This window comes from Mytilus galloprovincialis, chromosome 3, assembly GCF_965363235.1.
Source record: "Mytilus galloprovincialis chromosome 3, xbMytGall1.hap1.1, whole genome shotgun sequence".
Lineage (NCBI taxonomy): Eukaryota > Metazoa > Mollusca > Bivalvia > Mytilida > Mytilidae > Mytilus > Mytilus galloprovincialis.
In genome coordinates, this window is record NC_134840.1 from 5845755 (window position 1) to 5871340 (window position 25586).

Below are 25586 nucleotides of genomic sequence, written 5' to 3' on the forward strand. Positions count from 1 at the left end.
CTGACATTACATTGTTGCATTGGGACCAATCAGATTGCCAAATTTGGGGTTATGACCATTACTGAATTCTTTTCTTCATAAGTCATTCCTGTTAACCCAGCTACTTTATCCCTGTTAGGCTAGCTACTGTATCCCTGCTAGTCTTAGCTACTGTATCAGTATTGATGTAGCTACTGTATCAGCATCAGGCGCCGATCCAGGTGGGTGGGTTCCTGGGGTTGGAACCCCCCCTTTTTTGGACGATCACTGCATTTGAATGGGGCATGTAGTTGGAACCCCCCTTTATCCCTGTTACTCTATAAGACTAGATACTTTTTATTTTTGTCAAATTATGTAAAAATACAATTTTTAGTATATTTAGATATAGGAAGATGTGGTGTGAGTGGCAATGAGACAACTCTTCATCCAAATAACAATTTATTCTTATATATATTTACTTATATAAAAGTAGAACTGGCAACTCATACTTAACTTTGCTATCACAGAATTTAATAAAAAGAACTGAATTTTAAAATACCAAATTTAAAATAAGGGGAAGAAGGAATAGAAAAAGAAGTAAGATAAAACTGTTAAGGACACTCAGCATGTCTGTTATAATGTCTGGTTAAAGCCTGTTTACACAACTATTTTGCAATATTTATGTAAAAACTTGAGTAGTTTCAATTGTAAATCCCTGATTTCAATCAAATATTTATGCATGCTATCTTCTAAAAATGATTTAAAATTAGACTCTCAAAATCAGAAATCTCAATCAGTTGTGCAAACATCTTTTCATAATTCCTGTCAGTTAAGTTATAAATTAGTTATCATTTTAAGTGAAAATAGATGTTTTTGAATTCAGAGGGTTGATAAAAGTTTTAATTACACAAATCTCCTACAAAAAAGGTCTTAGAGATACAAAAATGTTTAATATTGTGGTATTATTATGAGATTTTAAGATTTCATAGAATCAAAACATGTCCATTATATTTCTTTTTTTATATCCCTGATGAGTTTAGAAAATTTAGTTTTTTTTGGTTGCACCTGGATAGATTGTATTATTTTGAATGAATTATTATTGTAAACATTAAATATAGCTCTTAAATCAGTTGATTAAGTTATGAAGCTTTTCAAATAAATCATTTCGTACGTGTATGCATTGGCATTTGTGCACATGGATGACACATTATTAGATTTTATAAATGTTAAACAACTTCAACAATTCTGTGGCAGATCTTAGATTTTCTTTATCTTCTAGTCTCTATGAAGTTTATTCTCAACTTTTTAAACTGAGCAACATCAAAATAGACATTTTGATTATTGTAAAAGACTATATCATTGATATTTTTTTTATTTTTTTTATTTTTATTTTGTTTCATTTTTGTTAAGGAGGGGGGCTTTGTTTATGGTGTATTGACCTCATCTCATTATTTTTCTTACCTCAAAGAATTTACAAGTAATTTTGTTGGCATGTATTTTAGATTTACTTTCTGAAAAATTAACATTTCTGGTCAAATTATTATCTATTTATAAACATAAAATTGACAATGAATTTTTAACTTGAATACTTTATCAAAGTGATGAAATTATTGTTGAATAAATGTGTGAGGAAAACTGCTTTTATATAAATAAAATATTGAGTTCATTGATGAAGGGGAGAATTTCATGTCTTACAACACTTATACATAGTAGTTTAGGTAAACATGGAATATCAGGTCTGGGTTAATCGGAGCACTCTTCGCTTCACTTAACTTATTCGTTAAACACATGGTGCGTTTGTAATGACGAGGAGGTATTCTTCATCATGGAACATCTTTTTTATCCTACTGACACTTCCACGCCATCTCACATGTCAACATTTTCTACACTTTTCCCATTGAATAAAACTGTTGGTATGTTTTTGTGTGTCTGTTTAAGTAGTTAGGTGATTTAAATGAGTTAAAAGATTGAGGTGCTCTTCAAAAAAATTTAAATACATAAAACATAAGTCATAATTGATACTCTTATTAAATGATAAGATGAAAGTAAAGGAGATTTTTGTACATTATTCTATAGCATATATTAAATAAAACTAGTTTACCGCAAAATTGAAATAAACTTTTTTAGTCTGTTTATAAAAAGTTATCTCCCCTTTTTAATCTTTATTAATTTACATTTATTTTATTAATGGACAAAGCCTAACATAGTATAACACAAAGAATGACACATTAACTGTTTTGAGGAGTAAATATTAACCATCTTTTACCCACGTTTTGTACTGCTCGTTCTGATGACTGTGATATGATCAGTAAATAATATTATATAATATTACCATGATTTTATCAGTTATAAATGTTTTTCTACCTCCACAATAATACATGTGTGTCTGTAGAACAATACATTGATTTTAGTTTGAAAATGTAAACTTTTTATATGTAATAAAATGACTGCATTCAAATGAATCCATATATTAATCTGATAAAACAACAAATTCAGTAATATAACTTGGCTACTCTCCATTATAATTGCTTATGGTGAAAAAGGGAGAAATTGTTATATTTGATTTTCTGGACCTAGATGGAGATTTTTTCATTTTTGTCAAACCTGCGACTTTTGTCACAGAAAGCTTGACATAGGGATAGTGATCCGGCGGTAGCGGCTACGGCGGCAGCGCCGTTAGCTAACTTCTTAAAAGCTTTATATTTTAGAATGTGGAAGACCTGGATGCTTCATACTTTGTATATAGATGCCTCATGTTACGAAGTTTGCGTCAGTCACATGTCCAATGTCCTTGACCTCTTTTCATGGTTCAGTGACTACTTGAAAAAAAAGTTAAGATTTTTTGTAATGTTAAATTCTCTCTTAGTATAAGTAATAGTATTACTATATTTGGTATGTGCGTACCTTGCAAGGTCCTCATGCCCGTCAGACAGTTTTCACTAGACCTCGACCTCATTTCATGGATCAGTGAACAAGGTTAAGTTTTGGTGGTCAAGTAAAATTGAGAATGGAAATGGGGAATGTGTCAAAGAGACAACAACCCGCCCAAATAAAAAACAACAGCAGAGGGTCACCAACAGGTCTTCAATGTAGCGAGAAATTCCCGCACCCGGAGTCCATATCTTGGATACTATAAGCAATAGGTCTAGTATATTCGATGTATGGAAGGACTGTAAGGTGTACATGTCCAACTGGCAGGTGTCATCTGACCTTGACCCCATTTTCATGGTTCAGTGGTTATAGTTAAGTTTTGAGTTTTGGTCTTTTTTTCTAATACTATATGCAATAGTTCAACTGTATTTGGTGTATGGAAATATTTCATGATCTATATATCAGTCGTGCAGGTTTTATTTGACCTTGACCTCATTTTCACGGTTCATTGATCCGTGTTAAATTTTGCGTTTTGGTCTGTTTTTCTGATCCTGTATGCAATACGTCTACTATATTTGGTATATGGAATGATTTTAAGGTGTACATGTCTAGTTGGCAGGTGTCATCTGACCTTAACCTCATTTTCATGGTTCAGTGGTCAAAGTTAAGTTTTTGAGTTTTGGTCTTTTTTTTTAATACTATATGCCATAGGTCAACTATATTTGGTGTATGGAAATATTTTATGATCTTTATGTCAGTCGCTCAGGTTTTATTTGACCTTGACCTCATTTTCATGGTTCATTGAACAGTGTTAAGTTTTTGTTTTTATGCCCCACCTACGATAGTAGAGGGGCATTATGTTTTCTGGTCTGTGCGTCCGTTCGTTCGTTCGTCCATTCGTTCGTTCGTTCGTTCGTCCGTCCGTCTGTCCCGCTTCAGGTTAAAGTTTTTGGTCGAGGTAGTTTTTGATGAAGTTGAAGTCCAATCGACTTCAAACTTGGTACACATGTTCCCTATGATATGATCTTTCTAATTTTAATGCCAAATTAGAGATTTTACCCCAATTTCACGGTCCACTGAACATAGAAAATCATAGTGCGAGTGGGGCATTCGTGTACTGAGGACACATTCTTGTTTGGTCTGTTTTTCTTAAACTATAAGCAAAAGGTCAACTATATTTGTTGTATTGAAGAATTGTTAGCTGTACATGTCTGCCTGGCATGGTTCATCTGCCCTACCTCATTTTTATGGTTCATTGGTCAATGTTTAGTTTTCTTGATTAATGTTAAATTTACATGACAGTGTAATAAAGCTTTACATTTAGGACTATCAATATATTATCAATGATTAGTAAAGAAGGCGACACTCTTGTTTTTTTTATTTTATGAGCTTTTGGAACAGATTCTCAATGCATTTTTGAAGATTTTTTTCAGAAAAACTATCTTTTTTTTTCAACCTAATGAAGCACTCATACAATTGATCTTGACAGAAGTTTTTTCCTCACCATTGAATCAAAGGTCAAGGATCTTCTGATTTACTTTCCAGAAATAGAATTATCCCCTTCCATACTTGATAATTCTAGAAATAATTTGATGATATAATAATTATGATTGATTTTTACCCCCTGAATTGATCTCATGAATTTATATTAATGTCCAGATTTGGAAAGAAGCGACTTAATCAGTCTCCTTTATCAGAAAACTAGCAAGGAAATTAAATTTACCAATGTTTTACATTGCTATGGTAACTGTGGAGTTGAAGCATTGTCACTCTTGATTGATAACCAAATTTAATACACCCAATGCAAACATCTGAATGATGAAGATGAATCAAGCAGAGTTGCCTCAACAGGACCTTATAATGTTCAGTTTTGGTTGATTTAATTATGAATAAAATATTAGTTTAGTTCAGAATGAGTGGCATTCACAGTGGAAAGTGAACCTGCATCAATTGCTACAGTCATTTTTCTGGTGTTTAATCCATTTTATTTTCGATTCTTAAATTGTTTTGTACAAGCTTATAACAAAACAAGCAGCCGCATTATGACTAACATGCAAAATGTAATAAAGGACTCTTAATATCATGTTAACTGGAACCAAATTCTGATTTCATTACATTAGTGAGTTGTAAAGGATTGAAAATTAGAAAAATATTTTTTTTTCTTCAATTTTTTGTAATATACAGAAAAGTGTAGAAATTTAATAATGTATTGAAAGGGTAATGGACTTTGAGAAGATGTGTTTGAGTCATAATTGCAAATGGATTAACATTATGTTGCTTGAAAAGATATTTAATTCGTAGTGCATATCTTAAGACACTAAATGCAAATTAAAAAATCACCTTCCTTCCTAATCTATCATACTTTGCATAAAATATAAATCAATAATAAATTTGGAAAGTCTTTTTTGGTGTATGAATTTTTTTTTGTTACAATGTCTACACTAAGGACTATATTTGTAGATAACGAAAATTAAAGGCGGATAACTGTGTTCCCAGGACAATGTATTTGAAATGATAATAAGACATACATAAGTCTATGTCAGCTTTCCATTATTAAGATGTGGTGTGTATAATTCAATGAGACAACTCGCAATCAGAGTCTAAATTATGTACACAATGTAGAAATATAGGATATTTATTCTCCAGCTTTCTGCATATACCACTTTAAAATATTAAGAGCAACTTTATATAAAATCTTAAAAGCACTTGGTAAAAATGTCAAACGGTTCTTAGGTTCTAATTCCTCAATCTCTAACTTAAATACTTTCATTTTAAAAATAAAAATCGTTTTTCTAGCTATTAATAATATGGTGAATGACTATTATCTCAGTACTGTGACAGTGATTTTAAATTAAAAATTGTTAGATAAATGTTGAAATATTGACACATTTATAAATGAGACTTAAAACTGACACGTTTTGTCCTTTCAAATTGAGCGATATCAGAAGTATGTTTATTTTGTTGGGCATTAGTTGAAGAGAGGGTTTATTGACAAAACTATGTGAAAATTCTTTACATTGTCAGATGATCATAAAGCCATCTTGTAGGAGATCTCTAAATAATCCTGCACAGGATCTTCTTGTTTAAATATGGTTTTTTAATGAAACTTTCATTCCATAGGGGACAATATTTTCTGACAGTGATTTAATCAATAGTTAGTCATCACAGTTTTCACTATAGTGTAAGGCTTATGAAAATATAAACTTTACAATTTAAGGATGTACACCTCTGAGGAGCCAAAAATTTCTAGAATTAAACTTTTTTTCTTAACCTGATTTTTGGGTTTATACGACTGTAACAAAATAATTGGTGAAGAAAAAATCATATGGTGGTGCACTTCTTTTTTCGCTACGGCCCTTTGAAAATGCCCAATTTTGATGATTTTCCCATTTTTCATCGATTTTTACCTATTTTTGGGCTATAATCGTGAAAAAAATCACAGTTCCACAATTAAACTTTTTTTCATACTTTCTATAAAGATGAAGTGGACCAATCTGAATAAATTTTACTTAAAAAAACTATAGGTAGGTGTTAATATAAGAAAGTTTTATCATATTTTGACACTTTTTTGTGTAAAATTTACCATGCTGTCAATTTTCTATTTTTGTGATTTTTTGCAGTTTAAAGAAAATAACACATATTATTTCAACTTTTTTGTTATAAATAATTGAAAAAATACATATCTAAGAAATTTGAAAAGACCAAAATGATATGGGATGTACATGATTCTTGTAAAATCATTTTTTGTATCCCTCACCCATTTTCTCAAAATTTTGGCTAAAAATACTGACTTGATTGGTCGTAAAATTTGAAAACTGTATTACTCAAAAACCGTTTGTTGTAAATACACAATTTTTTCAAAGAGTTATGTTTGATTATAAAAAGTTTAAAATTTATTGATATTTTTCACTTGTATCACATGATTTGGAAATAATTCAAGAACGAGATTTCAACGAGACTGAACGAGACTGAAAAGTCAGAAGAATACATCCTTAAATAACTAATTCTACCATATGCTCAAAAAAAAAAAAAAAAATCTCTGTTGTTAATTTTATTTGATGCATTTTAGTTAACGTTTCTCTATGAAATATTACTACTACTGGTAACAAAGAAGTAATAAGTTTTTTTTGTCATTGACCTGGTTTGACCTACAAAGTATCGTCTAGTTTCCTTGTGTTTGTCTATCAATGATATTTTCTTACTTTTCCATTGTATATGATACCTTCCTTTATACAAAATTTTATTTTGTGTTTTTCTCTTGTTTGGTTGTTGTCTCTTTGGCATATCTATTTCAGTTCCCCTTTTCGTATACATTTGTATTATCATCTGTGTTATTTCTTAGATAATTTTTTTAGGTCATTTACGATGTACAATATTGCAGTATACAGTTTGCTATAGAAACATTCTTAGCAACTCTTGACTTATGTTTGCATAATTCAAAATAATAGGTTTCGATAAGATTGGTGAAGAATATTGGTTTTTAATAACCATCACCCAAACAGATGCAGTTGAGATGTTAGTTACCTCTAAGTACCGTAATTAAGACAGTACTTTGTTCCTAGTCATAGCTTCTGGTTCAATATTCATTGGATTGTTTGTTACTCTTCTTTATAGTTCATATTTATTTAGTTGCAGCAAAATCCTGTCATTCAAATATGTCAGTCCAATTTTCTGTATAATAAAGAGTTTTTAGATGCAGATGTAATTTTCAATGCTGTTAAGTTAAAATTCATGTACAACTTGAAGGTTTCCTCTGTCACTATAAGTACTAGCAATAGTTGATTCCTGCATTAATTGCTTTGGCATTTATGACTTTTGGAAAGAATGTTTAAGTGAAGTTTTCATTGCTTATGATGAATAGTTTAAGCTTTTCAGGGATGTAATATAGTAAATATTGAAATGTTTTTTCAAGTTGACTTTGCACCAGGTTTTGTTATGAATGACTTTGTTGGAGTTTTTGATGATTTCTTCTTTGGTTTTTCTAAAAGTGCTGTCCATACGCTTTACATAAAATGATACTTTTTGGAAATGCATTTTGTACAACAAAAGATTTTTACTGTAAACAAATACTTTAGTAACTTTTAAGAGTACAAAACATTTAGGAATAATAGATTTGCATTTGGCTTGCTTTATCTAATTTATTAAATAAATAGTTTAGTATGACGTCCATTATCACTGTACTAGTATACATATTGTTTAAGGGGCCAGCTTAAGGACGTCTACGGGTACGGGAGTTTCTCGCTACATTGAAGTCCCATTGGTGGCCTACGGCTGTTGTCTGCTCTATAGTCGGGTTGTTGTCGCTTTGACACATTCCCCATTTCCTTTCTCAATTTTACATTTACATCCAGAGAGGTTGAGGCTATATCAACAATACTAATATATGCAAAATGAAAAAAAAATAGAATAACAGCACTGTTCACATCCCCTTTTGATTGTTTGTATGATATTACCTCCTCAAAATGTCCTAACAAATATATACTCAGGACCATAAGCTATTGATTTTTTAGGTATTTTGAAAATTTTTATTATTTCACAAAATGGAAGTAATTTAAATCAGAAATTCATTAAAGTAAGTTTTGCATAATCTCTAAACTTAAACCAAGTTGATAAAAATAATTTTGAAATGCTGAAGTATAGGCTGACTTCTGTGTATCCTTTGATTTCATTTAAGATTATTTTTTCATCCACATTTTTAAAAAGAAACCTGCTGATCGTTTCATATGAATTGATGTTAAATTTCTATTATTTTATAGTTAGATACAAAAACCATATGTCAGTATATCTAGCTATAAATCAGGATTCATTAGTCAGGTGTTTGGCTGTTTACAATGCAGAAGGTTTTATCATTGTAAGAAATGCCATCTCCTGTTTGTGTTCTGATAACATATTTTCTTATTTCTCTTAAATGTTTTCATTTTGGTTAAATGGATGGATAGTAAAAGAAATAGAATAAACACTTCTCTGATCTCTGGTCTCACAGAAGCTTGTACTGAATGAATTGTGATTTTACAACTCCATAGCTGTGAAACGTAAACTTGGTGTGGTTTCCAGTAATTTTATTTTCCTCACAGAATATAAGTACAAAAAATATAAAAGAATGTGCTTATTAGGAAAGATTAAAAAAAAGTTTCCAAAACTCTTCCAAAATAATTAGTCGGGTAAAACAACTGACCGTCTGTCTACAAATACTGGCATTAGTTGTCCAACTAATAAGACTAATAATAGCAAAGATTTTTTTATTTATAGCATGATCAATCTTTGCTGTTACAGTATAATTTATGTTAATTTAACAATATATTAAGATCTATAGTCATTGATGGTAACCTCCATACAGATTAATAGTGTCACAGTTCATATTGAAATCTGACCTTTACAATATGTATCATGTTTATTTCACTAGAGGGAGATAACACCATTGGCATTATACATTATTCCGATTTCCTTGACGATAGCATCTGTCATCATCTGCCTTTGTGAAGGGCAACACCTAATGATCTATACTATTCTTAATCCAGAATCTCCAGTTGTTTCATGTTATATCAGTATAGGGATGGATCTACAGGCATTAATCTATTGGAGATGGAAGACCAATTAATTAAAAAGTTTACATACATTGATTAAAACATTACTGTGGATTATTATTCTTTGGATACCAATATTTATGTGGGACATTTATGTGGGACATTTATGTGGGACATTTAGGTATAGGTAATCCACGAATTGGAATTTTCAACAAATACAAATTTTCTGTAGGCTTGTATACCATGTATGCAGACTTTATCAAAACCTGAAATTTTTCCAAGAAAAAACAAAACTTTTATCAATCCAAGAAAGATGGTTCTAGGCAAAAAACTGAATGAACCCACAGTACTAGATAACCTTCTGAAGGTTTACACAACACATTAGTATGCTATACTTGGTCTGATGGTTTACACAATACATTAGTATGCTATACTTGGTCTGAAGGTTCACACAACACATAAGTATGCTATACTTGGTCTGATGGTTTACACAACACATTAGTATGCTATACTTGGTCTGAAGGTTTAAACAACACATTAGTATGCTATACTTGGTCTGAAGGTTTACACAACACATTAGTATGCTATACTTGGTCTGAAGGTTTACACAACACATAAGTATGCTATACTTGGTTAGTATAAAACATTCTGAAGGTTTACACAACACATTAGTATGCTATACTTGGTCTGAAGGTTTACACAACACATTAGTATGCTATACTTGGTCTGAAGGTTTACACAACACATTAGTATGCTATACTTGGTTAGTATAAAACATTCTGAAGGTTTACACAACACATTAGTATGCTATACTTGGTTAGTATAAAACATCTAGATAAAAGTTAGCAAATTTCTTACAAAGTTGCTTGATCATATGAAAAACTATACTATATGCAATAAAAAAAAATATGTAAAACTATACTGGATACAATAAAAAAATTATGTATAACTATACTGGATACAATAAAAATTTTATGTATAACTATACTGGATACAATAAAAAAAATTATGTATAACTATACTGTATACAATAAAAAAATTATGTATAACTATACTGTATACAATAAAATATTTATGTATAACTATACTGGATACAATTAAAAAAATATGACCGTATAACTATACTGGATACAATAAAAAAATTATGTATAACTATACTGGATACAATAAAAAAATTATGTATAACTATACTGTATACAATAAAAAAATTATGTATAACTATACTGTATACAATAAAATATTTATGTATAACTATACTAGATACAATTAAAAAAATATGACCGTATAACTATACTGGATACAATAAAAAAATTATGTATAACTATACTGGATACAATAAAAAATTTATGTATAACTATACTGGATACAATAAAAAAAATTAATAAAAAAAATTATGTATAACTATACTGTTTACAATAAAAAAATTATGTATAACTATACTGTATACAATAAAATATTTATGTATAACTATACTGGATACAATAAAAAAATTATGTATAACTATACTGGATACAATTTAAAAAATATGACCGTATAACTATACTGGATACAATAAAAAAAATTATGTATAATATACTGTATACAATAAAATATTTATGTATAACTATACTGGATACAATTAAAAAATTATGTATAACTATTACTGTAAACAATTAAAAAACATATGACCGTATAACTATACTGGATGCAATAAAAAAATTATGTATAATATACTGTATACAATAAAAAAATTATGTATAACTATACTGTATACAATAAAAAAATTATGTATAACTATGACTGGATACAATTGAAAAAATATGACCGTATAACTATACTGGATACAATAAAAAAATTATGTATAAATATACTGGATACAATTTAAAAAATTTATGTATAACTATACTGTATACAATAAAAAAATTAATGTATAACTATACTGGATACAATAAAAAAATTATGTATAACTATTACTGTATACAATTAAAAAAAATATGACCGTATAACTATACTGGATACAATAAAAAAATTATGTATAACTATACTGGATACAATAAAAAAAATTATGTATAACTATACTGTATACAATAAAAAAATTTATGTATAACTATACTGGATACAATAAAAAAATTATGTATAACTATTACTGTATACAATTAAAAAAAATATGACCGTATAACTATACTGGATACAATAAAAAAATTATGTATAACTATACTGTATACAATAAAAAAAATTATGTATAACTATACTGGATACAATAAAAAAATTATGTATAACTATTACTGTATACAATTAAAAAAAATATGACCGTATAACTATACTGGATACAATAAAAAAATTATGTATAACTATACTGTATACAATAAAAAAAATTATGTATAACTATACTGGATACAATAAAAAAATTATGTATAACTATTACTGTATACAATTAAAAAAAATATGACCGTATAACTATACTGGATACAATAAAAAATTTATAACTATACTGTATACAATAAAAAAAATATGTATAACTATATTGTATACAATAAAAAAATTATGTTTATGACTAAAAATGTATGAAAACAAACACCAATGTTTTATATAAACATGTTTATACTCTGTAAGAATACAATAATAGCACAATATGTCCAAAATAGTTCACTTCTGAATGAGGTGCATCTGCCTAAAGAGAGGCAAATATGATCCACACATCTGATTGCATGTTTTGTACTTTTCCTTAGTCACACTTTAATAAATGTTATGTTTTGCAAATTATACTTTACAAGAAGATAACACTTAATGATATAAAAAGTTTAATGTTCAAGTTTTTGCATTAGTTGTTCAAAAGCAATTAGGATACAAGAGATAAATGGAAGAACTAGGCTTTCATTTAATTACTGAAAACTAAATACAAGTTTGAAACTGTATAGGCCTAATGTCATATCTTAAGTAAAGTTTGAATCTATCTTAGCATTACAAATTACTTCTTAATGTTTTTGACCCAAATAAGGTCATTCTACAATTCCCTCTATAATTACTGAATTTCAATACAAGTTAATGATTGATAGAAAGGGCTTGTAACCTCCATTAAGTACTTGATTTCAACCATTGCCTGACTTTTGTAATTAAAGGGAGTTTATAATCATAAAATGACAAATTTTATTTAAATATTGGGTAAATAATATGTTGAAGTTTATAAAAGAATACTTTGTGTGGTGAATTAAGAGAATGATAACATGAATAAGATTGTTTTACTTTGATCCCAGGGGTACCTGTATCAGTGAATGTTCACAAACTGGTAACCATATGTTCATCGTAGTCAATAAACTTCAATCTTTTTAGCTCTGATAACCTGAAATGTTCTGATAATCAGAGCTCTAACAACCTGCAATGATCTGATACCTAGACCTCTGAAAACCGTTCTGATATCAAGAGTTCTGACAACCTGCAATGTTCTGATATCCAGAGCTCTGAAAACCTGCAATGTTCTTATATCCAGAGCTCTGACAACCTGTAATATTCTGATGTCCAGAGCTCTGACAACCAGCAGTGTTCTGGTATTAAGAGCTCTGACAGTCTGTAATATTCTGATATCCAGAGCTCTGACAACCTGCAATGTTCTGATATCTAGAGCTCTAACAACCTGCAATGTTCGGATATCAGTAGCTCTGACAACCTGTAATTTTCATATATCCAGAGCTCTTACAGCCTTCAATGTTCTGATGTCCAGACCTCTGACAACCTGCAATGTTCTGATAGTTAGAGCTCTGACAATTTACAATGTTCTGATATCCAGAGCTCTGACAACCTGCAATATTCTGATACCCAGAGCTCTGACAACCTACAATGTTCATATATCCAGAGATCTGACAACCTGCAATGTTCTGATATCCAGAGCTCTGACAACCTGCAATGTTCATATATCAAGAGCTCTGACAACCTGCAATGTTCTGATATCCAGAGCTCTGACAACCTGAAATGTTCTGATATCCAGAGCTCTGACAACCTGAAATGGTCTGATATCAAGAGCTCTGACAGACTGAAATGTTCTGATATCAAGAGCTCTGACAACCTGCAATGTTCATATATCAAGAGCTCTGACAACCTGCAATGTTCTGATATTCAGAGCTCTGACAACCTGCAATGTTCTGATATCAAGAGCTCTGACAACCTGCAATGTTCTGATATCCAGAGCTCTAACAACCTGAAATGTTCTGATATCCAGAGCTCTAACAGCCTGAAATGTTCTGATACCCATAGCTCTTACAACCTGAAATGTTCTGATATCCAGAGCTCTAACAACCTGAAATGTTCTGATATCCAGAGCTCTGACAACCTTCAATGTTCTGATATCCAGAGCTCTGACAACCTGCTAGAGCTCTGACAACATGCAATGTTCTGATATCTTGAGGTCTGAGGTTTATTGACTATAATAAGTGTGTAAAGCAGAACATGTCAGGTTGTTAGAGCTCTTGTTCAAAGTGAAATTCATCGTCTATGATCTAAGCAGTTAGCTTAGTAGTTTGTTTTAAACAGTCAGTCATATGAGTATAAGGTATCTTTTACTTCTTTGAAAAGAAAAATCAACCAACTAGAAAAAATGTATTGGTTTAAACCAAAAACACAAGTTCAAAGCATTTAATTAACTGCATTGCCAAAATAACAATGTAACTTAGAAAGTTTATAATAGGAGGAAATCTTTCACTACATCATATGCTTTGCTCATTTTGTGTGGTAAACAGTCAGTATGACTAGACTAGACTTCAACACCTTTCATGTATCACATATGTATAATACTGGTTCTGTTGTTAAAATACTTGTTGATGAATGCAAGAATGTCAATTTTTGTATTGTTTTCTAGTTTGTCTGTTAACAAGTTAATTAAGAATACTATGGTTAATTAGCCCACCAGTTTTCTTATAATATAAATAGGATGAATATGATAGTCTGTTAATTAAATTACCACATGATCAAGAGCTTTCATTTCCTTGTCTCAAGTATTTTTTTATATTCCCCGATCTGGTGACGTAAGTTGAGGCACTAATGGGTACCAACATTCACTAATAGAAATTTTTGCATTTGTTTATGGCCATGCTGACTGACAAATATAAAGGAAAGTGAAAGTACATATAAATCAGATAACTCAATATATTTTACCATGTGCATTTTTCATTTGTTTTGTCATTCAGGTTTTCATTTCATCAGTTGATATGTGGTCCATATTTACCTAGTTTCAAATACAAAATGTATGTCATCTGCATGTATTTATTTTTCTGTGGCATTGGAACTATAATGATCAGCAGTCTTCACTTAAGTCTTTTCAATTAAAATATATGTACGTTCACATTTCCAAAACTGTCTTGCACACAAAATTCTGAAAAATTTCGAAGTACATTAAAATTAACTAAAAATATAAATGACAATGCTGAAAATAATTCAACTTTTCCTTATAATGTTTTTTTTTTTTTTATATACTTTTTATGGTTTTTGGTGTCTTCCCTTCTCTTTTTGAATACTATTCTTACCTCTACATATAAAAAGAAGACAGTTTAGTTTACTTTTATAAGCCTTTAAAATTGAAAAGCTTATTTGAAAAATACAAATTTTAGAGTTAGTTTAGGCATTCATGCTGAAATTGACCAACATTTTGTAGTAAAGTCACATTGTTCAAAACAATTTCCAACATGAAATATGTACTTCTTAAATGGAAACCACAACTTAAGAAAATTGTAATTTGTTGATAGTATCTTTTTCCATAGTTTTCACCCCTATAATTAATTTTCAACAATATCGTATGTCACATGATCATTGTAGATCAACAGACTAACAACCCATCCTGGACGGAATCATAATTTGTGGTAACACAACACCCTCTTGAACTTGGGAGGTACACTTATATATCAATGTCCATTGTTTTCCATCAATATTTTATTTCGGTAAATGGTAGTTAGTCGGGTCTAGGGTATAGAGTTATTTGTATGATTTTTAAAGAAACTTATTCAATTACACATTTTTTTATGTTTGAACACACATAGAAGACAATGTGTTTAGATACCTTGCAATACGAAATGTTTAGGGTGTAGGTTTAGGAATTGTTTTTATTATCAGCGTATCTCTTTAAATTGATTTTAATTGTTTTCAAAGAAATGTTGCATTTGTTAATTTTTGTAATTGAATGATAAGATTTTTTTTAATTGTATTTCAAAATTGTCGTGAATACCCAGACTTAAGGGGGAGATGTTTTTCATATTTTAAAGAAATTTTATTTGTTGGAATTTCTCCTTAATTTCATAACACACCAAGGGAGACAATTATGTGCATAGGAATTACCTCCCTTACATATTATTTATGCTTGTACTTAATTTGTATTGGGTTTAACTTCAGTACCCAGTAAAGCTCAACATATGCCAAAAAAGTTTTTCAATAGTTCAAATGTTTCAATTCTATACCAATTCACTTTGGATTTTTATCAAAATGTAATAAGAAGACCTTTTTTACTTTATAATTAAGATGGATATAATCATATGATCTTTTTTTTCTCGATTATACAAATACAAGATTACATAAGATTAAGTTAGATGATAGACTAATCGTTTGTTTTTGATGGAATGATCTCATGTTAGGGTGCTCCTGGAGTAGGTGATTTGACTGGTAGACACAATACATATTTTCATGTAGCTTGATTGCTGGTTCTAAGTAGGAGCATTCATTATTGCTAACTTTTTTATCTGAGGAATGAACATCTGTAATCTTAAAACAGTGGTAGCTTTAACGTCTTCTGCTTTTTCTAATATCTAATGAAATTATTTTAAGCATGTGTTCTATTTGGGGTTTGATAAGGGTCACACAATGCACTTAGCCTTAAAAATATGTAAAATGTTAAGACATTAAGGAACTATGTCTGTTTTATTATCAGCTGGAGTTCAAAACCATGCCCAAAATGATTTTGCACTTAAATCCCTGATTAAAGTTTGGTCTCGGAACAAATCCAAAATACTTACTGTTGTCTTTTAGATCCGCTATCAAACAAGGATACAATACTTAGACATTTAAAGCTACAATTAGACAGTAGTTTTATGTCAATTTATTATTTTAAATTTGTTTTGAGATGATGGTCTAGAGAAAGGTAAAAAATGCCTAAATATATTTTAATTTGCTATCATTTGTGGATCTCAAGACAAGTTAGATTGCTTATACTTTTAAATCTGTCTGATTTTAGATTGTGGAACAGAGACTAGTCCAAATTGTTCTACCAGATAGTGCTGTACTAATGACTGACATTTGAAAGTTTTCAACCATGTATTTCAATTTGCATTAAAAGTCCATATGTGTCTTGATTAAATTTTTTATATAAATTTTATACAAATTAAGGTGAAATTTTAGTTAATGAAAATATCTTGTCAGTGGCTCTATTTAAAATCAGCTTCAGAACTAATAATGTCTTTTTGTCTTGTTTAATTCTCTGTTGTATAATAGTTCAATCCGTTGGATTATTGATGTAAACGGCTTCATGTTGAATATCTTAGCCTTAGTTAGTGAGCTTGTGATTGAAAATTAAAATTATATTTCTTCTTCTGACACAACTGGTAGACTCCAAAACTGAAACTATATAACTAGAATTTTTAAGTACACTGAATTTTCTTTCAAAAAAACAATAATTTTTGTGACTTTCATGAGAACCTCAATGTGTTTGAAGTCCAGAGTTTGATCAGTTTCTTAGGAGCTTAAAAGTATTTGTATATTTAATATTTAATCTGTTTGTCAAAATACTTTTCGGTTTAAATATAATTAATCCAATATGATTTATAGTACACATGATTATCAGATTACACAAACCTAAGATCTAATTCAAAACTATTTTAAAGTTTAGATAATTATTGGACACAATATGTTAAGCAAAGCCTATTCGTCTTTCTCTACCATTTTGCTGTGTCAAAAATGGAATAAAGCAGCTTTGGAGTGTTTTTGTTTGAATGATGCCTTATTTGAAGGTTTTGGTTTAAAATGAAATGTCTGTCCCAGTTTTTGTCAAGCCTGCGACTTTTGTCGCAGAAAGCTCGATTTAGGGATAGTGATCCGGCGGCGGCTGAAGCGTTAGCTAACTTTTTAAAAGCTTTATATTTGAGAAGGTGGAAGACCTGGATGCTTCATACTTTGTATATGGATGCCTCATGTTACGAAGTTTCCGTCAGTCACATGTCCAATGTCCTTGACCTCATTTTCATGGTTCAGTGACTACTTGAAAAAAAAGTTAAGATTTTTTGTAATGTTAAATTCTCTCTTATTATATCTTAGTAATAGGATAACTATATTTGGTATGTGTGTACCTTGCAAGGTCCTCATATCTGTCAGACAGTTTTCACTTGACCTCGACCTCATTTCATGGATCAGTGAACAAGGTTAAGTGTTGGTGGTCAAGTCCATATCTGAGATACTATAAGCAATAAGTCTAGTATATTCGGTATATGGAAGCACTGTAAGATGTACATGTCCAACTGGCAGGTTTCATCTGACCTTGACCTCATTTTTGTGGTTCAGTGGTTATAATTAAGTTTTTGTGTTTTGGTCTGTTTTTTCTTATACTGTATGCAATAGGTCTACTATATTTGGTGTATGGAATGATTGTAAGGTGTAAATGTCTAGCTGGCAGGTGTAATCTGACCTTGACCTCATTTTCATGGTTCAGTGGTCAAAGTTAATTTTTTGAGTTTTGGTGTTTTTTTCTAACACTATATGCAATAGGTCAACTTTATTTGGTGTATGGAAATATTTTATGATCTATGTGTCAGTTGCGCAGGTTTTATTTGACCTTGACCTCACTTTCATGGTTCATTGCTCAGTGTTAAGTTTTTGTGTTTTGGTCTGTTTTTCTTAAACTATAAGCAATAGGTCAACTATATTTGTTGTATGGGAGAATTGTTAGCTGTACATACCTGACTAGCATGGTTCATCTGACCTTGACCTCATTTTCATGGTTCAAAGGTCAATGTTTAGTTTTCTTGGTTTATGTTAAGTTTATGTGGAAGTTGTAATAAAGCTTTATATTTTGGACTATCAACATACTATCAATGATTAGTAAAGAAGGTGAGACATTTCAGTGTGTGCACTCTTGTAATGATTTTAGTTTATATTCTACTATTTTGCTATAGCAAAGCAAATGACAGAAAATCCAAATTAATTCCCGATTTCTTAACATGATTATAATTACCTGCAGTATAGGTATGCATAGAACTAAAGGATGAATTTTTGTTGGTTATAAAATTGAGGGAATAAATGAAATCGACACCAAAAATACTTTTCAGAGGAGGCAAACCTGACAAATATGCCGAATATATTTGATAGCACTAAGGTTTTATTAAAGCTTCAATCGGTGAATTGCCTGGCATTAATTATGATCGTTTTTATTTCTGATATATAAATGATTTATTGGCATGCTTTCTCTTTTATCTTAAACAATATATAAAATAACAATATTAAATATGGAATCTTTTCTTGTTGACAAAAACTGTATTGTAAGCTTCCTACATAGAACCAAGTATTTCATTATGTCAGCTTTTCAGATAATAGATCATTACTCAGACCTATTGCGTAGCAATTAAGATAATTATGTTTCTTTTTGAAAATGTTTTCTTTGCTGTTTTATATTTCTTTAATGTATATTAGGCTAAGTGCACTGAAGTATGCTGCCTTTAGATAATTATAATTCAAAACATGGTGGCCGTACCCCAGGGTTCAATCATGTCAAATTTTAATTTTCATATGCTGAAAATATTTCTTTTTATGTAGATATATCTGTATGTTTGTACACCTGTATCGATCTGTTACACTGGGTAACATTCATATATATGTCACTTCTATGCAGAAAATACTTTTGATTCTTTGAGGTATCTTACTTCTATGAAAGTCATAAAAAAAATTCTATACTAAATCAAATTTGTGGTTACCTTTGAATTGCCAGGAATGATATAAATGTCAAAAATTTATAGAAGAAATCATGGTAATGCTAAGTCTTCAAATTATATGTCCCTTACATATTCAATGGCAGAATACTATTATCTCTTTGCATCTTTTGAAAAATAATTTGAAATTGCCACTTGAAAATTCTGCTATACATTTCATACAAACACTATTTTCTAAATTCTGTTTAAATTATATTTTGTCCAATTAAAATAAAAATATTTTAAAATCTATATCTGCAGTTTCTTTCAATATTTGTTTAATTTATATTCTTTTTAATAAATGAAAATTTAATATAAATATGTATTGTTGAATAAAAACAAAATAATGGGTAAAAATAGCAGGTATAGGGAGCAATGACAATATTTACATTCAGATTGTTATATTCTCAGTAATGACATATAGAAATAGTTCATAATGAACATAAAAAGTGGACACAATAATGAATTAAACAGTAAAAGTTAAATCAAAATCTGCCTCAAATAAGTTTTGGTCAATATATTATAGTGTATGCATATGACATATTGTTATGCAAAGACTATGATGCACTGAAACACATACACTATGACACACTGATATGCATACACTATGACACACTGATATGCATTCACTAAGACACACAGTCACTAATATGCATTCACTAAGACACCCTGTCACTAATATGCACTAACTATGACACATTGATATGCATTAACTATCATGCTTTGATGAAACACTGATGTACTTTCACAATGACACACTACCAGTATGTACATAGTATATGCATATCAGTGTGTCATGATTAATACATATAATTGTGTCATAATTTATGCATAATCATTGTGTCATAATCTATGAATATTAATGTGTCATTATAGTGTTATGGCGTATGCTAGTACAGTGTGTAATTGTGTATACTAATATGTATTCATACTTGTGTTTATTGCACATTTTGATGAGTTTTGATGAAGATACAAACAATTCTGGATAATTGACAATTGACACTAACTGTATCCATATTGTTTCAACAGTGTGTGTACTGTGCATCATAGAAGCAAATAATTATTTGTCCCAGATGATAGCAAAAAACCTGTTTTGTAATTATATGACTGTTTATAAAAATGTCATAGCTAATTAGATTTAGTATAAATAGGGTCAAAAGGTTTAGTATTATGTAACTGTTATAACATGTCAACATAATAATTGCCCTAAATAATGTGTTATGGAGTGGCTTATATAAGTACTTCAGTCTCTCCATCTATTGTTAAATAATTAAAGACAGAAGTTTAAAGGTACATAAGGAAAATGAACAAATGGGGATAACTCTGATATGTTATTTGGAAGAACTATATTGTCTAATGAATACTGGACTCAAGAAACATTTTGACTGTGCTATTTAAGAAATGATTTCTCCTTTTTGTAATTCCTGATTTCAACATGAATAACCAATGTGATCTTAAATTTTGATCACAGAGTATGTTCACATACCCTATCTAGCTCACCAATCAAATTAAATTTAATAATTTATTTCGATGTAAAATAATGTGTTTTTTTGTGTGACATATCATAGTGTATTGATTTGTGTGTATACAAATCATGCTGGTCCATCAAGGGTCCTTAATTGGAACAAAAAATCTTCTTTATCCCCTCTGTACACCCTCAGTTGTTGGATTTAAAGGATAGTTTTTGTTTCCCTTGTCTTACCTTTAGCCGCTTTAGAGATATAGTTTTTGTTTCCCTTGTCTTACCTTTAGCCGCTTTAGAGATATGCCCTTTACAAAAGGAAATAATTGTTGAATTTTTTGTTTCCATTCTCTAACTTAAGTTTGCCTCAACAAAATGTTATGAAACTTAAACACAATGCTTATTACCACAAAACTCTGATCAAAAACAAGTTTGGGTAGTGTCACTTTTACCGTTCTTCAGTTGTGTTCCTTTATAAGGTTATGTGCAAGTGGGGACATCATATATGTCCTATGATCACATTCTCCCATTTATTTTTTATTTTATTATATTTTTCTGTCTTTCATCTCTTGTGTTAAACTAAAGCCTTGATGTGATTTCGGGAGTCAAAACATTGATTATCTTGATAGAAGTTTTCTCTTGGTATGTATTTTTTTATACGACCGCAAAAATTGGTCATATATTGGTATGATGTTGGCGTCGTCTGCGTCGTCGTCGTCGTCTGAATACTTTTAGTTTTTGCCCTCTAACTTTAGTAAATGTGAATAGAAATCTATGAAATTTTAAGACAAGGTTTATTACCACAAAAGGAAGGTTGGGATTGATTTTGGAAGTTTTGGTCCCAACATTTTAGGAATTAGGGGCCAAAAAGGGCCCAAATAAGCATTTTCTTGGTTTTCGCACTATAACTTTAGTTAAAGTAAATAGAAATCTATGAAATTTTGACACAAGGTTTATGACCACAAAAGGAAGGTTGGGATTGATTTTGGGAGTTTTGGTTTCAACAGTTTAGGAATTAGGGACCAAAAAAGGGCCCAAATAAGCATTATTCTTGGTTTTCGCACAATAACTTTAGTATAAGTAAATAGAAATCAATGAAATTTAAACACAAGGTTTATGACCACAAAAGGAAGGTTGGGATTGATTTTGGGAGTTGAGGTCCGAACAGTTTAGGAATCAGGGGCCAAAAAGGGGCCCAAATAAGCATTTTTCTTGGTTTTCGCACCATAACTTTAGTATAAGTAAATAGAAATCTATGAAATTTAAACACAAGGTTTATGACCATAAAAGGAAGGTTGGGATTGATTTTGGAAGTTTTGGTCCCAACAGTTTAGGAATAAGGGGCCCAAAGGGTCCAAAATTAAACTTTGTTTGATTTCATCAAAAATTGAATAATTGGGGTTCCTTGACATGCCCAATCTAACTGTGTATGTAGATTCTTAGTTTTTGGTCCCGTTTTAAAATTGGTCTACATTAAGGTCCAAAGGGTCCAAAATTAAACTTAGTTTGATTTTAACAAAAAATGAATCCTTGGGCTTCTTTGATATGCTGAATCTAAACTTGAGTTACAATTTATGACAAAAATAAGCAAAGACCCATCAAAACAACATCTGATAAACAAATTTAATAATACTTTTAAATATTTGGATGATATTTTGGCTCTCAATAATGACGACTTCAGTATGTATATTAAAGAAATTTATCCTGCTGAACTTACTTTAAATAAAGCTAATACTAACAATGACCACTGTCCTTTCCTCGATCTTGATATCTATATCACTAACAGAAAGCTGAATACTAAAATTTATGATAAAAGAGATGATTTTTCATTTCCTATCGTTAATTATCCATTTTTAGATGGTGACATTCCCTTGTCACCATCTTACGGTGTTTATATATCTCAACTTGTACGATTCGCTCGTGTATGTAACAATGTTTTAGATTTTAACGAGAGAAATTTATGTATTACTGAAAAATTATTACACCAGGGTTTTCGATATCACAAACTAGTCAAAACATTTACTAAATTTTATCATCGGTATAAGGACATCATTCGTAAATATAGCTCAACATGCAGACTTCTTATACGTTCAGGTATTTCACATCCAATTTTTTATGGAAATATTCTTTATAAAGCACAAAGGTGTCAGTATTCACCTCAAAAACTAACAAAACCTTTGAATAGACTTATTAAGAAGGGATATAGTTACGATACTGTTGTCAGGTCATTAAAGATTGCATATTTTGGCGTTAATATTGATTCACTTATAGGGTCTTTGCATCGGAACTAAACACATTTATTCAAAAACCAGTTGTTGGCATGACATGGGTTATGTTCTTCTCATATATGTTATGATGGTATGATACTAAACCCCTAACGGGAAGGATTGTGCCTGATGTTCATATGATGAAATCATAATCTTTCAGTCAGTTTAATTGAAGTCTGGAGTTGGCATGTCAGTTAACTGCTAGTAGTCTGTTGTTATTTATGTATTATTGTCATTTTGTTTATTTTCTTTGGTTACATCTTCTGACATCAGACTCGGACTTCTCTTGGACTGAATTTTAATGTGCGTATTGTTATGTGTTTACTTTTCTACATTGGCTAGAGGTATAGGGGGAGGGTTGAGATCTCACAAACATGTTTAACCCCGCCGCATTTTTGCGCCTGTGCCAAGTCAGGAGCCTCTGGCCTTTGTTAGTCTTGTATTATTTTAATTTTAGTTTCTTGTGTACAATTTGGAAATTAGTATGGCGTTCATTATCAATGAACTAGTATATATTTGTTTAGGGGCCAGCTGAAGGACGCCTCCGGGTGCGGGAATTTCTCGCTACATTGAAGATCTGTTGGTGACCTTCTGCTGTTGTTTTTTTCTATGGTCGGGTTGTTGTCTCTTTGGCACATTCCCCATTTCCATTCTCAATTTTATGTACTTAGATTTTTGATTATGGGCCTAGTTTTCAAGTTGGTCCAAATCAGGATCCAAAATTATTATATTAAGTATTGTGCAATAGCAAGAAATTTTCAATTGGACAGTATTCAGCAATAGCAAGAAATCTTCAATTGCACAGTATTGTGCAATAGCAAGAAATTTTCAATTGCACAGTATTGCACAATAGCAAGAAATCTTCAATTGCACAGTATTGTGCAATAGCAAATATTTTCAATTGCACAGTATTGCGCAATAGCAAGAAATATCTAATTGCACAATATTGTGCAATGGAAAGAAATTTTCATATTTTCAATTGGAGTTATCTTTCTTTGTCCAGAATAGTAGTTGAATCAACTTAAATCATTGCTTTATACAATATACAATGTATATTCACTTTTACTACCAACTGATAAATTAAAACAATCTTTACCATTCAGTGATAACAAGCACTTTTTTTACATTTTAATTTTTCTTCTTCGCTGTGAATACCACTGTCACTCTAATATAATTATAATCAATTTAACTATTGTCAGTTTATTGTCTTAATTTTGTATGCCATAACCATTTAATGTAAATGTGTTTGTGCGAATAAAATGTTGTCTATTGTCTATTGTCTATGTATTTAAATGAGTAGTTATTGTTGCAAACTCCATTAGAAATTTGAATTGAGATCAGTTTTGGAATAAGGGAAAGGGGGATGTGAAAAAAAAAATTTTTTTCATTTCAGATTTCATAAATAAAAAGAAAATTTCTTCAAACATTTTTTTGAGAGGATTAATATTCAACAGCATAGTGAATTGCTCAAAGGCAAAAAAAATTTTAAGTTCATTAGACCACATTCATTATGTGTCAGAAACCTATGCTGTGTCAACTATTTAATCACAATCCAAATTTAGAGCTGAATCCAGCTTGAATGTTGTGTCCATACTTGCCCCAACCGTTCAGGGTTCAACCTCTGCGGTCGTATAAAGCTGCGCCCTGCGGAGCATCTGGTTTTATCTATATATTGATTGCTAAATTCCATATTTCTAAATATGTTTTGTTTTTTTATTTCAGGTATTAAATCCTCGGAACTTTATTACGTGAGAAATGGAATTATCAATAATTATGCGCTGTCATTTGAAATGCCAATCAACTACGATGTTAAAGAAATTTACTTCACATGGCAGAGCTTACGTCAGACTCCAGCCGTGAGTATTTTAAAGTTTGCAAATAAATGCATCTTTTATTGAACTTGGTTAAGGATTTGCTCAGAATAATCGTAAATGATTTTAAAAATTTGGCACAAAATTTAATTGCTTTTGTTAGTGTTATGAGGATGTTTTTACATCTAAATATAGAAACGTTTGATTTATATATTTAGATGTAAAAACATGTTCAACCCACCATTTTTTCATAAAATACCCTGTACCAAGTCAGAAAAATGGCCATTGTTACATTATAGTACGTTTCTGTGTGTGTTACATTTCGGTGTTGTGTCTCTGTTGTGTCGTAGTTCTCTTATATTTGATACGTTTTTATCAATTTTAGTTTGTAACCTGGATTTGTTTTTTCTCTATTGAATAATGAATTTTGAACAGTGGTATACTACTGTTTCCTTTATTGAAGAAGTAGTTTGAGCAAATGCTACCAAAAAAAATCCAAATTACATGGCACATTGGATTCTATAATGAATGTTTTCAGATCACAGAGAGTTTTGATGAGGTTGACATTCACTTGACCTAATAATGCCCATTTGCAATAGAAATCTCATGAAAGTATATTTCTCTTATGTCAGCCAGCTTAACTTTGATATAATGAGGTGCTATGTGCATATAATTTTGTAACAAACAGTTTGATTATTTTGAAATTTAACCTTTTAGCAAGTTTGACCAAGTTTGTGTATACCAAGTTTTGTTAATTAGACAATTGCAAAATTTTTATTATGGTTTTA

The 25586-nt window shown here is 30.3% G+C and overlaps 1 protein-coding gene across 2 annotated transcripts in view; it reads left to right on the forward strand.

The window, feature by feature from the left end:
- Positions 1 to 25586, forward strand: part of LOC143067035 (tyrosine-protein kinase RYK-like) — a 57950-nt gene that overhangs the window by 16436 nt on the left and 15928 nt on the right. For both annotated transcript variants that reach the window (XM_076239972.1, XM_076239971.1), the window contains exon 2: positions 24710 to 24843. In XM_076239972.1, the coding sequence (XP_076096087.1) occupies positions 24710 to 24843 (134 nt within the window). The remainder of the gene's footprint in view (positions 1 to 24709; positions 24844 to 25586) is intronic.